The sequence below is a fragment of the Platichthys flesus genome, chromosome 7 (genome assembly GCF_949316205.1).
Source record: "Platichthys flesus chromosome 7, fPlaFle2.1, whole genome shotgun sequence".
Classification (NCBI taxonomy): domain Eukaryota; kingdom Metazoa; phylum Chordata; class Actinopteri; order Pleuronectiformes; family Pleuronectidae; genus Platichthys; species Platichthys flesus.
In genome coordinates this window covers 14661384-14679106 of record NC_084951.1, presented here as the reverse complement: position 1 = coordinate 14679106, position 17723 = coordinate 14661384, and the positions used below count along the sequence as shown (strand labels likewise).

General features: G+C 42.1%; 1 protein-coding gene across 1 annotated transcript in view; it reads left to right on the top strand.

Annotated features, from left to right (window-relative positions):
• The first annotated feature begins 6597 nt into the window (after positions 1-6597).
• Positions 6598-17723, top strand: part of LOC133957067 (uncharacterized) — a 31299-nt gene continuing 20173 nt past the window's right edge. The window contains 19 exon segments of the mRNA XM_062392496.1: positions 6598-6805; positions 7031-7269; positions 7401-7549; positions 7665-7793; positions 7900-8073; positions 8180-8353; positions 8440-8613; positions 8719-8874; positions 8967-9153; positions 9252-9391; positions 9495-9645; positions 9929-10032; positions 10159-10214; positions 14740-14865; positions 15214-15338; positions 15340-15358; positions 16727-16924; positions 17007-17283; positions 17387-17464. Of these exon segments, the coding sequence (XP_062248480.1) occupies positions 6668-6805; positions 7031-7269; positions 7401-7549; positions 7665-7793; positions 7900-8073; positions 8180-8353; positions 8440-8613; positions 8719-8874; positions 8967-9153; positions 9252-9391; positions 9495-9645; positions 9929-10032; positions 10159-10214; positions 14740-14865; positions 15214-15338; positions 15340-15358; positions 16727-16924; positions 17007-17283; positions 17387-17464 (2794 nt within the window). The 5' untranslated portion in view covers positions 6598-6667.

Below are 17723 nucleotides of genomic sequence, written 5' to 3'. Positions count from 1 at the left end.
CCCTCGGGTCAAAGAGAGATTTTCCACGTACAGTATGTGGCTGTCAAAGCTTGATGCTACATATTCCTCCTGACACTAATTCCCTGTACCAGTGCTCTATTTCTGTCACCAGTGACTGTCCTTGTGAGAGAGGGCCCCCTGCTGGTAAAGAAGAGTTTTGCTCCTCTGAGTCAAACTGAGCAGGGCCAGGAGCACTGTGTATCTGGCTCTGTGTGTGATGAAGGGGAAGAAGGTCACATCTGGTTCCTTCATTAAGCTTCTCCCACGGGTCCTGGTGACCAGTTCAGTATCCAAAGGCTTTTATTCTAAATCTTCTGATGGCACTTCCAAAGACCTGCTTAGCTCCTTGACAAAAAAATGAATCATAACCCAGAGACATATCTAAAATGAGATCTTGGAATGAGGATAAAAGTTTAAAAAAAAACACTGTTACACATTTCAATTGACATCCACTGTGCTCAGACAGACTGTGAAGCCACTGTTGTTCAGTTGGACCACGTGCTTAATCTGGCCTGATTTACACTGTTCAGCAGAGCAAACACCACAACAAGAATCTGCACTTCAAGGGCTGCACAGTAGAAATGACCAGACAGTTTATCGTCCACATTTTATCACAAACAACTTTTTTTTTAATCACTTCATCAGATTTGTAAGCAGCAAACCTGCTGGATTATCTGGATTATCTCACAAAGATCCCAAGCCATGATCACCCACATGCTGTCACAGGGCCCCGCTGATGAACTTCAGATTGACGTACACGATAAAAAGTGAAAGCAGTTTGGATTTTTATTTATTGCTTCTCTCCTCTGGCATTTCAAACAGGTAACCTAAGGTAAACATGCTAAATGCCTGGGAGGGTGTTATGCTCGATTTATTGCTATCAGCTTCAGTGACGTCCGCAGCTTTACAACGTCTAACAAAACCACCAGGAGTAATGTCAAGGTACAGGTTGTTTTTCTGCATTGAAGGAAAATGACACAGTTTGTACGTAACATTCCAGGTCGTTGTCCCGGAGGGGAAAATGCTGCATTTATTTAAGGCCGTGCGAGTTCAAACCACGGCTACCCCACATGTGGGAACTTTGAGCAAACACATCAGAGGGAGAAATAAGTGCCTGCCTCAACAAGTCTGAGCCAGAGTGTGCAGAGGCAGCTGAAGTGCTGAGCCTGACTCACTTCCCGCATGCTATCAGCTGCTTGTGCCTTGTCAACAAGGGTAATTTCCCAACCTCTTCCCATTCCCTGAAAGATTGTTTTTAAAAACCTGTTGAATGTAGTGGAACTGACATGACCTCCTTATTACTCACTCTGTTTGAATTACAGCTCACTTAACGTTAACTGTAACACAGCACTTTATTTGTTTTACTTGACAGGCTCTCTGTTTTCCTAGAAGATTAAAAAAACTACTCTTTAAAAAAAGTTAATGCCGGCTTTGCTTCATGTGACGTGAGATGGGAATATAATAATATTAGATGAAATCAGAGCTGACATCGTGGCTCAGGGAGTGACACACTGTGGCTACGATTTGGATGGCAGGGAATGGAACGCCCATCGAGGCCACTGCTTATGACTGGCAGTAATGAGCTTTTAACAGTGGCGGTGAAGATGGTTGTCCATCAAGTCAACACAACAGTGCCTGCTTGCTGGACTTGCTCTGCAGGGGCAGCCCACGCCACGGCAGGCGTACTCTACCCTCTCGCTCGGCTTTTGGCCAAACTCGCCTTCTGCTTGTAACTGATATTATATCATTACACAAGGTCATACAAATTGTCAGCAGCACCATTTAAAAGCATAACTCCCTCGGGTGGCCTCGGGTTAAGGCGCTGACGATGAACCACAGTGTCCCTGACCGGCCTCTGGCATGGGAATCTTTGTTGTGTTTCATTCTCTCTTCTTTCATTGTGGAGCTTTCTATGTGTGTCTCTTTCATAAATATATACACAGATGTATAGATTTGTGTGTGTGTGTTTATATATGCATTTACATATACAAAGTCATTGCAAAACATTAGTCTACGTGCATCCCTGTGGTTAAAGGCCGTCCTGTCATATCCTGCTTCACTCATCAGTTTGTGTCCCAATCCTGGAGAGTACCTGAGTGGAAGCAGAGGAAGTTTACATTTGGGGTCTGTGGTTTCCACCAAAGAATCCGGGCCAGAAAACAGCGATAAGCAGAATTTATTTTTATATGACATGCCTTTTTTGAACAGCTTTGATCAAGTTGACGTTGAACTGTGTTTTGATCCGCAGCAGTGTGCTGGAACCTCACTCTACCACATCAGATCGAGAGAAGCAGTCATCTGCTGATGTGAACCAGATGAAGGTTCCATCAGATTAAAACAGCTACGATCTACTTTTCGTTTGATTGTATTCCGTTTCCATACAGTAAGGGAAGTGCAGTTGGAATGACCTACTTTAAGCCAACCTCGTATTTTATGTTGCTCAGCCAGGGCTGGCTGTGACATTGGATGACACAGCACAAATATGAAGAGTGTCATTATCACTATTATTACACGTTCCGCACCTGAGACTCGTGTCTAGGAGTGTTGAAAAATATTTACATTGTATGTTTGTTGGATTCCTTTCATGGCCATTAAGTGGTTAAACACAGGGAGAGAGAAATATTCCCAAAGGTGAATAATGCTGTAGATTTTGATAAAGTGTTTCGTGAAGCAGAAGTGACACTCCTGTCTGTAGCCCCGGGGAGACATGAGTCAAATCGGTGGCCTCTTGTGCTCCTACGATCCCATTCAGATGACTGTACACAACTTTACAGTGTGTTCATGGAATTATATGTGTCGCGTTTATCATGCTGACTTATGAGTCACTGCAGACAAGCTGTTATATGAGTGACACTTGAGGGCTGTAGAGGCCGCAAAATGGTTCCCTCCCTGGCCATTGCCTGTTTTGATCAGTTTCTGTTTTGGTTGTGTCCCTCGTTTTGTTTGTGTTTGTATCAGTGTAACCCACAGGCATGCTTAGTATCCTGACTAATTAGAAAGGGGTTACAAATATTCAGAGACAGTACATTAGACATGCTGTTCATTGCTGTTTATAGTTTCATTGTCATCGTGAAAAATGAAGTCGACAACACAGAGGGACCGAAAATAAGACAAAGGGAACACTGAGGCGAACTCCCTGCAAAGCCAAGATAAACTGTTGTGAGAGGTTAGTGGGGTATAAAAACAAAACTCTTCCAAGATTTACAGCAAAGGCACAGCAGACTCAGCAGGGCTGGGTAAAGTACCTGGTGATGGGGTAACGCGTCGTCCACATCAAACGCTGTGATGGTCCTGCCAGTTGCACAGTCGCTGTGTCCCACCACAAAGTCAGCAAACCAGTCGTCATAAAACTCAACTCAGCTGAAGAAGGAAGCCGGCCAGGGAGCCACATCAACTGCCGCAGACAGGAAGGGATTTTTGCATTTATAACTGCCCGCTAGAAACATACCATAAGACGTAAACAGATTGCTTTAACAAGGCAGCCAGCTTGAAACTGAACAGGGCATGTCACGATTAAGGACCTAGTTGCATAACTGTCTGTACAGCGCTCGACTGTAAACAGAAAGATCCAGGCCAGCTACTTCAAATCAGAGCATGAAATACATTGAATTTCCATGCGAATACACGACTGCATTGCTTCACACATCAACAGAGTTTTCACCCTGAGCAATCACTGCCCTTAAAATGCCAAAATTCATTCAGTGTTTGGTCGTATTCAGCCTCTCTGTGTGTTTTAACAGCCCAAGGAAAACCTTATTCACATTTCACAGCTCTGTTGTTACACAGTTATCCTCATCATAAAGATCCGTCCCCTGTAAGCAGTGAGGGTCTCGCTCCTCTACGATGCTATTATCCAGTTCTGTGATGACGCAGTTTGCCACCCCATACAGCTCCGTGGCGTGTGCCAACCGCCAGCGCTACCACTGAGGGGAAATTTGGGGAAGAAGGTCTTGCCAAAAAATGTGTGTATTTTTTCGAGCGTCTCTGCCAGCCGTGTTTCTGAGAGCAGAGTGGTGAAACCGAGTGAAATGTGGCATTTGTTAAAATACACAGAGCCATATTCATTAAGGCTTTGACGCCATGTGAAATTAGTGACAGATGTTTTCAAAGGAGGCCCAGGGATCTGCCATGAGACACATAAAAAGAAATAACCTTGCGTCAAATGGAAGTGGGCTGTTGTTCTATTTGAGGCTGCATAGACCAAATTTAGTCTGAATGAAACATAACATGGTTCACAGACTGTGTATGTGTTAAATACAACTACGCTCTAGCTGGCATTCTCTGTGTGTATCTGTATTATATCTTATATGTAATATCTGTTTTTAAAATTAATTTCTGTACCACTGAAATCAATTCATACTTTTCAGTTCGATGCAGAATTAACATTTCCGGCATATTAATTACAAACTAGAATGGCACCTGGAGAGCCCATAACACCAAGGGCAAACAGTCCACTTATAAAACCATATTTAAATTCTCTATAACCGGATAATTATTTGGCTCTGCACCAAATTTCACACATTCATAAATATCTGTCTCCTTACATGTCTCATTTTTGATCCACGCCAAACTTCAAAGGCTTATACTTTGGGTCATGCTTCACCCCTGCACAGAATTTCATGGAAATCGGTTGTGTCGTTTTTGCAGAATCCTGCAATCTTAGAAACAAGAGGTAAATATAGGAAATAAAACACATACAGCCTATTTTGAGTATCATCATCAAAACTGCAGATGTGTGTCATCAGGTCTGAGAACATATAAGGACTAATGAAACCGGTGTAGACATATGCTGATTTCACACGGTTTAAAAAGAATATATGACCACATCTCTTAAACACATCAGCAATGGATTAGCAAATGGGGTGTGATTGTACCGATATGTGTGATGTGTCAACCACTTCAGGAACATAGCATTCAAGAATGAGGAAGGATGCATCACCTCATCAAACCGCAAGAACAACACGCAGCCTCCTCAATGGGACATTAATAGATTTAATTTACTATGAGAGGAAATTCAAAGAAATTCAACATGCTTTACATTTAAAAAGGGATAATGTGCCGCACCGTGGCACAGCAAAAATTATAATAACAAAGCAGCATTACTTGAAACTTACTCGTATTACAAGTCCACTCACACACACACACACACACACACACACGTACACACAGGAGCTTAATTTAGTTCAAGTCTGGTTTCAATTGCAACCAATTGTCTGATTTGTAAAAGTGTTATTGGGGGATTGGGCAGGAAACACCCTCTCTTATGACTTATCAGCTGAAAATAACTGTGTATTTAGCTGCACCTGAATATGCACTGCCCCTCATCTGCAGCTGTGGCCAGTCATGTGGGAGCAGAGTGACTCATGATGTGCTGACTGAGACACATCCGAGCCCACAACACCTTGATACTCAAATATCGACCGCTACCCAACATGCACCCACGACTGCACATAGCAGGCACTCTCAAGATCACAGACTAACCCCACTCAATTTGTTCTTTAGAATAAAAATATATGTATATATCACTGTTTTTTGTTTGAGGTTTTTTATCCATGGCACAATTTGTTATGCAGCAGAGATTTCTAACGAAAAATACAGGTCCTCTTTTTCAGAAAAATACAGAAACAGTGGTTAACCATTTCCGAATGAGACATAGGCGTTGTTACTAATGCAATGTATTGCATTCATTCGTGGGGATTGTGCCAGTGGAGGTGTTGCATCAGCACAAGGTGATGATGAAGGAGGTAGTTCCAAAGAATCTGGCCAGTAATAACAACACTGTAATACTGCAAACAATCCAATCTAACGGCTTCAACGCCTCAGTAATTTGTCATCTTTGAAAACAAAAAAGCAACTGAGCACCTTATGACTTGTCCTCATTTTATTCAGAACCCAACTTTAGATTAAGAGGAAATTTCTATTTATGATTAAAAAAAGTGGAACCATATCACTACTTTAAGCATAGAAATAACAGAAGTGTCTGGCCCGGTCCCATGATGAGTGTGTTGTACTCAGGTAGAAATACAAATACATTTGCATGACAGCTTCTCCCATGAATTGAAAGATTATATCAATGTGTTTAGAATCTCTAGGTTTTATCCCGAACCTATTTTTTTTCCCAGTTTTAATTATGTAAGTTCCAAAGAAAACTGAGAGTTTAAAAGCTTCTAAAGTTATTTGTCATTAAGTTAATAATTTGTGTGGGTTTTTCAGGCATGCATTAACTTATTAAATGTTGCCATAATTGGTCATATCAACCACCACTACTGTTGACCCAACACCACGCTCCTTGAGCTTGAAATACCTCCTTACAAAGAATGATTAGTTAACCACTCAATATCTGTTTGTTAAAGCTAAATGTGGATATTTTGGAATTTCCCCATGTCCATGTAACTAGACAGTTTGTCAAGATGTAAGTGGGAGGTATGAGATCAGTAGTAGGCGGGGACAAGGAAGTTACTCTGCATAAATACTAGGTCCACAACTAAGGGCACAAAGCAGAGAGACAACAGCAGGAGCCACCGGTCAAAACAAAGAGGAGGAAAGCCAACGACACTGATCTTCAAGGGGCTTTCTCATCTCTTTGGCTGACTGAGCACTTGTTCCCTGCGGGGCTCTTTTAGTTTGTTTTCTCACATTTTTTCAGAAATCCAAAGTAGCTCTCATCATGAGATGCTGCGCTTTAGCTCTGTGTTTAGTTTTGGGGATAAGCATCCAGGACGGATGGAGCCTTCCCCTCAAGACTGTCAGCGTCATCTTCCCAGGAGACATCCTCAAAAACAGGACTGATTCGGATTTGGCAGAAGTGAGTAGCAGATGGTTCATTTTGTCATAATAGACTGGAATCCCAAAACAGAATGCATTGAAGCTGTGCCAGGAGGTCACTATTTTCCACTCAATTTAAGCTAAAGCGTCACAAAAACATTTGGACTGAATGGTTAACACCTTAAGGGCCCACTCCACCCCGTTTCTGATGTGATAAAATTGTCTACCTGGACCCGCTGACCTTGATTGTCATTTTCTCCTTCAGAATTATCTGCAGAGGTTTGGCTACTTGGACACCTTGCACCGCAGTGGCTTCCAGTCGATGGTGTCCACCTCCAAGGCTCTGAAGAGGATGCAGAGGCAGATGGGGCTGGAAGAGAGTGGAGTGCTGGATAAATCCACCCTGGAGGCCATGAAGCGGCCTCGCTGTGGGGTTCCCGATGTGGCCAACTTCCAAACCTTTGAGGGAGACCTCAAATGGGACCACAAGGACGTCACTTATAGGTGAGTAGAGAGAAAGACAATTTCAACACAAGCTTTTAATACATTCTAACGCCATGATTTGCTCTGTAAGCAGGGGACAGCACCCGAAGGGTATCCAGAGGTCTCATTGTCATTCTGCTCTCTCTCCACAGAATCCTTAATTATTCTCCAGACATGGAGAGCTCCCTGATTGACGATGCATTTCACAGAGCCTTCAAGGTGTGGAGTGATGTGACCCCTCTAACTTTTACACGCCTCTTTGACGGAACAGCCGACATCATGATTTCATTTGGTAAAGGAGGTATGTTCGTGTAGGGTGGCCATTTCTAATGTTTTCTACAAACTGATGCTACATATTTGAAATGTTATTTAGGAGCAAAATCAAGGATTGATGTATGATTTGATTTTCTATTCAGACCATGGAGACCCTTACCCATTCGATGGTAAGGATGGCCTTCTGGCTCATGCTTATCCCCCTGGGGAGGGAATTCAGGGAGACGCTCACTTTGACGATGATGAGAACTGGACCCTGGGTAAAGGACCAGGTAATTGGCAGCACATACTCTCCTAAACAATACATATGTAGGTGTCTCCCCCTGGTGTTCATATCATATATGCATTAAATGAATATGTTTCATTTACTCCACCAAGCTGTGAAGACGCGCTACGGGAATGCGGAAGGTGCCATGTGCCACTTCCCATACACTTTCGAGGGCAAGTCCTACACCACCTGCACCACTGACGGCCGCACAGACAACCTGCCATGGTGCGCCACTACAGCTGATTTCGGCAGAGACAAAAAATATGGCTTCTGCCCAAGTGAACGTAAGTTAATTCTTCTAGGGCAATCATAGGTCACCTTGATAAGGATATTTGCTTTTGTGGACTCGCTTCGCCCACTCATCCTTGCCCCCAATTCTCCTCCTCACAGTTCTCTTCACAATTGGAGGGAACTCAGACGGAGCTGAGTGTGTCTTCCCCTTCATCTTTCTGGACCAGGAGTATGACAAATGTACCACAGAGGGCCGCAGTGATCGTTACCGCTGGTGTGCCACAACAGGCAACTTTGACAAAGACCAGAAGTATGGATTCTGTCCCACTCGAGGTGAGTGACAGGAACCACAACACGTAAAGAGTGTGGAGTGCAGCCACTGCGGATTGTGTTCTGACTGTTCTCGCTTGTCATGTCAGACACCGCTGTTACTGGTGGCAATTCAGAGGGAGAGCCCTGCCACTTCCCCTTTGTGTTCCTGGGAAAAGAGTATGACTCCTGCACCAGTGAGGGACGAGGAGATGGCAAGTTGTGGTGCAGTACCACTGACAACTATGACGAGGACACGAAATGGGGTTTTTGTGCTGACCAGGGTGAGTCAACATAAATATAAGACACAGTGTGCAGAATGGACAAAGTGATGTGGCCGTGTGTTTACGTTCATGATTCATGAAATGTCCTTACTGTGTGTGGAACAGGTTACAGTCTGTTCCTGGTGGCAGCCCATGAGTTTGGTCACGCTCTCGGCCTGGATCACTCCAACATTAGAGAGGCTCTCATGTACCCCATGTACAGCTATGTGGAAAACTTCTCCCTGAACAAAGATGACATCGAAGGCATTCAGTATCTCTATGGTGAGGTTACAACAGGCTTCCTGGAAAAGTAAAAAAAATAAAAAATCACTCTCAATCATTAAACTCTTCTCAACCATCTCTGTGTTTCGGAGGCCGAACAGGCCCGGATCCCACCCCTCCTCGGCCCAACCCCCCCACCACTGCCCCCCAGCCAGAACCCAAACCGACTGGAACCACCACCACACCTCAACCTGTGGATCCAACCAGGGATGCTTGCAAGTTGCACAAATTTGACACCATCACTGCAATTGGTGAAGAACTACACTTTTTTGAGAACGGGTGAGCAGATCAGTCTTTTTCTAAAAGAGAAGTAGCCTATAAATGTCAACAAGCTGGCAGCATTGATGGATGTCTTGATTTTATCTACTTATGGACAGAAATTACTGGAAGATGCCCAGCAGTGGTGATGGAGCAGTCAAGGGACCGTTTTCTCTTTCTGAGGAGTGGCCAGCTCTGCCAGCTGTCATTGACTCTGCTTTCCAGGACCCACTGACCAAGAAGATCTACTTCTTCTCAGGTAAAGAAGCTTCATTAAGTATAGATATAAAAGTACCATGCACTAACAAAACAAAAACAGAAGTGCAGAGCTTCACGCTGTCATTTTTTTCTCAACTATGTAGGGAACAGATTCTGGGTGTACACAGGGGAGAGTGTTCTGGGGCCCCGCAGCATTGAGAAGCTCGGCCTCCCCGGCAGCATTCAGAAGGTGGAGGGAGCGCTGCAGAGAGGGAAGGGCAAAGTGCTGCTCTTCAGTGGGGAGAACTTCTGGAGGTGAGTTGTACTTGTGCCTTTGAGTAATTTTTTTTAAGTTTGGGAAGAATGTTGTTGCCGAAAGAAGTTTGGCTCAAATTCGACCATTTCTTCTGTTCTTAGCATCTCATTTGTTTTATTTAATGGGGCAGTTAAACTCCACCCCCACTGTGGTTGTTCAGTCAAACTAATTGTTAACTTTTTACAACATTATTAAAGTCTGTGCTTTAGGAGGAGAGCGACTGTTAGTTTTTGACTGTTTTAGTGATATTTTCTGGGATGGTTTTGTGTCTTATCAACGCAGACTTGACATGAAGGCCCAGAAAATCGACAACGGGTACCCCAGGTTCACAGATGTCGTCTTCGGTGGCGTCCCCAATGACGCTCATGATGTATTCCAGTACAAAAGTAAATAGATCTGTCAATTTCAAACCTTTGTTTACTCTAAATAACCAAAATCCAATTACTGTAACAGTAGATATATGCACGTATGTGAATTTTGCAATTTATTTGTTTCCATTGTTTCTGCTTTAGGTCACATCTACTTTTGCCGGGAAAGCTTCTACTGGCGTATGAACTCCCGCAGACAGGTGGACCGTGTTGGCTACGTGAAATATGACCTCCTCAAGTGCTCTGATTCTGCAGGCTACCAATACTGAGCAGATGAAGCCACAGGAATGAGCTCAAAATCGGGTGTCAGGGAGAATGTGATGCAGTATTTGTGTGTAGCGCCTGTTGTATGATGCATGTGCTTTCTGGGATGTAAATAATTGACAATCATTGCTGTTGATACTAAAACATACAGCACTAGCCCAACAATCAGTCAAAGGCCCATTACAGGAAAGCAAATTGTGATCTTTGACACTGACTTGCCCTCAGTCAGATTATCTGTGAACTCATAATGTTATGATAGCCTAAAGTCTGAGATCAATAACCACAATTTAACTATTCTCAAACGATGTTTGGATCAGATTCCAAACAAAACCTTTGTGTCTGATGGGTTCAGACTCTCAACAGTATTGGATTATTTTGATATTTATAGTAATATCTTTTATTTTTGTGTGCAAAAGCTTATTTGTTTTGTATAATTCTATTTGTGTTTTTCTCAAGATAGCTTTAGATCCAATTACTTGCACTGGAAGACAAAACATGTCTCCTTCACTGAAATTATTTATGTAACTAATGTGTCTTGTATTAAAAGTTTTAACTTTAAATTCAATAAACATTACTTGGAAACTTGCTATAACACTGTCTCCTGTCTCACTTTTTCACATTAGCATATATATTTTTTCTTTTTATATTTCCATCACACCCAAAAGTGCTTTTCAAATTTTGAAGCCACACTCTCACATTAGTGAGACAAGTTAATGCAGACTGTGATTTACAGAGTAATTGTAATTGTGTCAGGCATCAATATGATTCTCTATTAACTGAATTTGTACATTTTTGTATTTTTCTTGTACATACTGGATATCAAAACAGTGACCAGTATTGGGAAACAAAAACATGTTTAATTGGGAAAAAATGATGTTAACAATGTGGATTAATGATTTAATTGTGGCCAGGGGTTTAGCCGGGGGCGTTTCAGAATTGATAGAAATGGGGGCCTAGCCCCTAAGGATGCTGAATATTTGCGCGCGCAGCGCACGCCAATTTTTTGGGGCTCAATTGGGGCTGCAGATATCTATTGTTTCAGACAATTCATAGATTGGTTCAATCAGAAAGAGTATGATTTTTCTCTGTATCTTTGCTTGCATTCATTCAGTATAAGATAACAGAAGAGACAGAATTTCAGGGTCATTGTGAAATTTGACAACACAAATATGAACTTTTCTCAAATAGAGAGAAATAATTTTTCTGCTCGTAAAGGAAAGACGGATATACTAGTTTTCATATCCGCGTCACTCCTAAATCCGAATTCTTAAAGGGACCACACGCAATGGATGGAGAATGGACCTGCCAGTATTATGAGCAGAAGGGAATAAGAACCACAATACACAAAATTACATCCGAATTATTTCAAAAATAGAATCCAATGCACAGCAGATTTTTAGAAAATGTAATCATTCTTGCTCACTGGAGACATTTTCTAACAAAATAGCTATCTAGCTAGCTTAGTTTAAGACAAACACAATCAAGTAACACTGTATCCATTTACACTGATTCTGTGCAGCAACTGTGACTCTTATTCGGAAAATATCTGAACGTTAGATGCTTACTATTACTATTTGATCACCAGCCATAATGAGGTTACTCTCCTCCCTATTACACAGCTTTTGGGAGCTAAGTTCAGGTGAAGGTGCCGATGGCTGATTAAATTAAGGAAGAAACTTGCACTTGAGAAACCGTGAGTTTCAGCTTGTAAAACAGCAAAACTTTAGTCTGAGTGGAATAAATACAGAGAACAAATAATTCCATTTTAGAAATTGTATTCATGTTTAAAAATGTGGGGATAACAGGAGCACCTTAAGAAGCCCATTGCAAAACTTTAGACTTAGTAAAAGCTAGGTCAGGCCGGAAAATCCCTGGCCTGAAAATTATTATGGGGGTACCTGCACCACAGAGGATCAATCAGCGCAGGTGAGAGCTGTTAGCTGATTGGTCCTCACACTGAAAAGCGAGTCACTTTGTGTTTATGTTAAGTTTGTGTGTTCACGTGTGTGGTGTACAATAAATCGTGTTAACAAGCAAACATTCCGTTTCTGGCTTTGTGTGGGAGAGCCCCGTGGCATGCACCACCGCCACACTGACATTTGAAAGTGAAGCTATCGGAGTAACATCATCCACCTATTATCTCCTGAAGAAGGAAGAGATGCCTGCTCTGAAAGAGGAGAAGAAGACAGGCTTTTTGCACAGGCGTCTTCTCAAAATGGAGATTATTGATAACTCAAGTTCAGGGTCTCTTCCAAGAAGGGAAGACATAAGCATCGCTGAAGAAGGCCACTTCTTACACAACTCCTTGTAAATGTCTATGTCAAATATTCTTTTAGGGATGTAAGGTGAGTCAATGTCTTTGACCTCGGCCCATATTCTCTCCAGCAGATGATGCCTTGTGTCATCATCATTACAGGTCAGCTTTGCCTTGTTATAGATTCGTGTGACGAGCTTGTCCGAGAGAACACTGACATACATTTTATATTTGACCTCTGCCTGGATCTTTTCAATCTTCTCCCTGGCCCGCCTGTCTGATGATCCTGAGTTCTCACGTTCTTTACCGCCTTCTGATGAGGAAGACTGCTTCGATCTTTTCTTCCCACTGCTGGTGAACACTGCTGGTGTTGACTGCTTCAGTCTTGCATTCCCTCTGCTGGTGACCACTGCTGGTGTTGACTGCTTAGATATTTTCTTCCCACTGCTGGTGTCCACTGCTGGGGTTGACTGCTTCAGTCTTTCATTCCCTCCGCTGCTGACTTCTGAGGATGAAGACTGCTTACATATTTTTGTTCCTTCTGCTGGTGACCACTGCTGGGGTTGACTGCTTCAGTCTTTCATTCCCTCCTCTGCTGACTTCTGAGGATGAAGACTGCTTACATATTTTTGTTCCTTCTGCTGGTGACCACTGCTGGGGTTGACTGCTTCAGTCTTTCATTCCCTCCTCTGCTGACTTCTGAGGATGAAGACTGCTTACATATTTTCGTCCTTCTGCTGGTGACCACTGCTGGGGTTGACTGCTTCAGTCTTTCATTCCCTCTGCTGGTGAACTCGGATGATGGTGAAGACTGCTCTGATCTTTTCTCCTCGAGGCTGTTGACCTCTAATGGTGATGACTGCGATGAGTCGATGGTCATTAAAGCGACTGACACTCTGTTTGTGTGGCGATTAACTTGGTTGTTCAGCCACCAAGGACAGCTCTCTTATTTTTGTGCTCCATCTTAAGTGAGAGATCTTCAATTCCAGTTTTACTTTGAAAATGTGTTTATTTGAAATACAGCAATGCCTAATTTCATAACCAATGCGTAGGTACACTGAGTGGAACTAATGCAGTGCCATACAAAATGCCATATGTAAGAAGACATTTTACTCCAAAATTGAAAAATTTGAGATCGAAAATTTCCTTTGAATTTAACATAGCTCATTACAATATTCCCTTTCATTTGCCTAAAGTAAACCTAAATTTAAGCAGGTAACAATCGTTAACAACTACAGATAGCCACATTCTCTAACTAACTGTAATTACAATTTCACTCTGTGCATCATTTACTATGAGCTAAACTCCTTGGCTGTAATCATGCTGTCTTGATGAGAGACGTTACATATATATATCATATATATAGCATTTTCATGATATATATATATCTTGAAAATTCACATTGATCCTCAAACTATGTGTCATGATATTACATTATTTAATTGTCATGGTATTATTTCACCTGTTATAAGCTGCTGGATGAAAATGCCTGCAAGAGGCAAATTAGTATTAACTCTATAAAAAAAAACTATAAAAGTCTATAATTAAAACAACATAAACAACAGCACTGTGTTGTTGATCTGCAGAAAGCATGTGTAAATTGAGCATACTTTTTATATACACTTTACTGTATATGCCTATAATGTTGTTCATGAGTCAAACTCATCTATATATTGCATTACAGGAAGAATAGATCTAAAGGGATTTAAATATACACCCACTTATTATCATTATTATGGTAGTTTTGTTTGGTTCAACCAAATAAAAACCATAAAGTCAAACAGTCCAGCAAAACTTCTTGTTATTTCCCTTCCCCCCTTGTTCTTCTATTGAACATACATTTTATATTAATACATTTCACTACGATTAATGTGACCTAAATACCCACAACCATCACGGTTGATGTATTTTAATGAGTTTTTAAAAAGTATTCAAAGTTTAAACCGGTATAAACAAAACCTCTCTATGGACATAGTCGGACACATATTACTCCGCACCCAGTTGCGTAATGTGCCTTCCTCTAGAAACAATAGTCCACTGAGTGTTTATTAACGTCTAAATTACTGAATATTTGGAGCAAGACGAGACGGCCAAAATATGGCAGAATTAATCAAATTAAAACGAGTGAATATATGACCGTTCAATAAGACGACAGGTCGGGTTTAAACAAAAAATAATAAATAAGATCCGGTTGCAGGGACAGGAAGCAAGGAGATACTCATGGCGCCCGACTAGAAAGAGGCAAGAATTATCGGTTAGTAATTTGTGTCGTGTTTGGCGCCTCTGCACCAGAGGACACCGATCTGCGCGACAACACACGGTAAGGAAAAAGCGTGGAGATCGAGGTGGCGGGCGCAGGGAAGGTTTTCATTTTCTTCAGGGAGAGAATCGGGACGGTCTGCGGCGGCTCAGGCCCTCGAGGTCCCCAGTAGAGCTCTCTGAATGCCTGAGTGGAAAAGCGGCTGCCTGGTGGAAAATGGCGACGCTGTGCAGGCAGGGTTAAGGGCAGCTAGGCCCGTTTTTAAAATCTCTGCTAGCGCACGTCACTCCCGAGGCTGTTTCAGCCGATGTGTCGAACAGTCCACATCTGTGACGCAGCCTTCAATCACATTTCATTCCCACGTTCAAACCCTCCGGGCTCGAGGGGCAAATGTCATGCGTGTGTTTTTAAAGCCTCGCAGAACACGACAGAGGCAGGAAAACAAAGCAGGTCTGCCAGCTACGTGCTAGCGTTAGCTGCCCTGCTGCTCGGGGAGCTAGCGCTAGTGTCCGATGACATTGAGGCTCTGAGGCCCAAAGATGTCGATTTTCCGTGTACAATCGCGGGTAAATATGGTCCATGGAACATTGAGATGTATTTCCCACAACCTTAACATCCGTGAAGGGAAAACAAACCAAAATGTGTGGAGTGGCGGCGGTACTCGTGTATAAGTTATCTGGAATAAACACCTTCCCACTAAGTATTGGATGACAAACAATGTACTTGCATTGGATCAGGCATCAATAAAATTATCTTATATACAATGATAACAGAATGTGTATGTTTCTTGTAAATACTGGATATCAAAACAATGCAAAGTATTGGGGAACAAAACATGTTTTAATTGGGAGAAAACTGGTGTAATCTGTGTATTAATGATGTACAAGTGGGGGAACAGCCAAACATTTCATTACAGCCCAAACATCCTATATTGAAGCTAAACAACTCAAGTTTCTCATACAATACAACTTTATTACTTCAGAAGGTAGTTTGGTTTTAGTTAACAGAACATATCAAAAAACAGATATGCACAGACAAACATGCACCAAACGATTAAACACAATAAAAGTGCTGTTCAGCTGTGTTGAGCTAAAAGTGGAATGTCTGTAGATATATATATATATATTATATCTATTTTAAAAGACATTTCACTTTATTTATCATAAAAATGTCCCATGTTTGTCATGTCATAGGCTGGAATATACACCCATATGGTAATTTTTGTTTGGTTCTACCAGATCATACTAATAGCGTCAAACAAAAAAAGTGAAACTTGGTTATTCCCCTTTGATATCTATACATTATTATATATATCAAAGTAATGTGTAATTCACCTGCATTAACACCCACCTAATGCAGTGGTTCATAAGCTTCACTTCATGCAAAAGATCCCCTCTTGTACAAACTCATGACTGTTGCAATATAATCCTCTTACACGAACCCACCGTGACGCACACAAAACACAGTGACCTTAGAAACTGGGAAAGTGAAGTATTACAGAAAGAAGTTAATATCCAGTTGGATGAGCATCTGGCAGAATTAGTAACACATAGGCGACACACTGTACAACAACATCAAGGTGTTACCTATTATTTTCGATAGCAAGGCTACTAAGTTACCTTTTTCAAAATCATTCATTCTTCACAGTTGAGCAAGTATGACAAACTGTTTCTGTTTCTGTCCCAACACTTTAGATTTGTTTTAGAAGTCATTGTATATTTTCTGTTATCCAGCGAAACATCAGCAACGATTATAGAATATCTGAAGTCGTGCAATTACTCTTGACACAAATGTTCTTAAGGGCAAGCGACCAAGGAGTTAAACATGAATTGTGTTCATTTTAACACAATGAACTTGCAGTAATGCTGCTCAAGGCGGGCTTTAAGTGTGGTGCAGATAAAAAATGTGTTGTGTTCATGTCAAATTTATTGTAGATAGTAATGGATTCCGAGGAGAATGAGGTGGAGAGCAGCAGTGATGCAGGCCCCTCAGGGATGGAGGAGCCATCCGAAAGCGGCATGGGGATGGAGTCATCCGAGGCCATGTCTGCAGACAGCAGTGATGCTGCTGCCTCTCATACACAGGCCCCAGAGTCGGACTGCCATGTGGGACAGAGCTCAGAGGGAGTTGTGGTAAGCTTTGCAAAAACGCCTGTAAAATCTGTGATATATTCAAATATTTTAACAGGTCATGTTCTCGCCCTTCCCTCTCAAGGTGTTCATCCCGGAAACCAGCTCCAGTACAGATGTCAGAGTTTCATCGGTCCACCTCCCCGACTCTTCCTCAGTGGCCCAGTCCACCAGCGTGTCCAGTGTCTCCACGGTGACCCAGTCAGTGCTGGTGTCTGGGTCAGCCCAAGTGCTGGTCCACTCCAGCGCGGTATCTGAAGGAGCCATGATGGTTTCTGACTCAACTGCTTCTACCTCGTCAGACCTGGGGTCTGCCATTGACAAAATCATAGAGTCCACCATTGGGCCTGATATTATGAATGGTATCTCAGCTGTTACTCTTACATCTATTGTATTTAAGGCTGAGCAGCTTCAAGCCTTGGAATTCTACTCACACTGTACTGTACTGTTCTGCTTCTCTATCAGGTTGTGTAGCTGTGACCAGTGCAGAAGATGGGGCTGCAGAAACAACCCAGTATCTGATATTACAAGGACCAGATGACGGTAAGTGTGCCAATATTACTTCTGACTCATTTATACTTCAGCCCCTTTGAAAACATCAAAACATAGAAAGTTACTGACCCCCAGAAAATATATGACCACCCCGTTCATACAACATTTGTTTACACAGCAAATAATTGAATATTTCCATGGTATTTAATAAGAATATAACGCAGCTACTTTATTTTAATCCTATAATAAGTGAGTTTTCACTTTTTAAAAGTGATATAAATTCCATTTAGTGTGATGACATGTAAGTAAG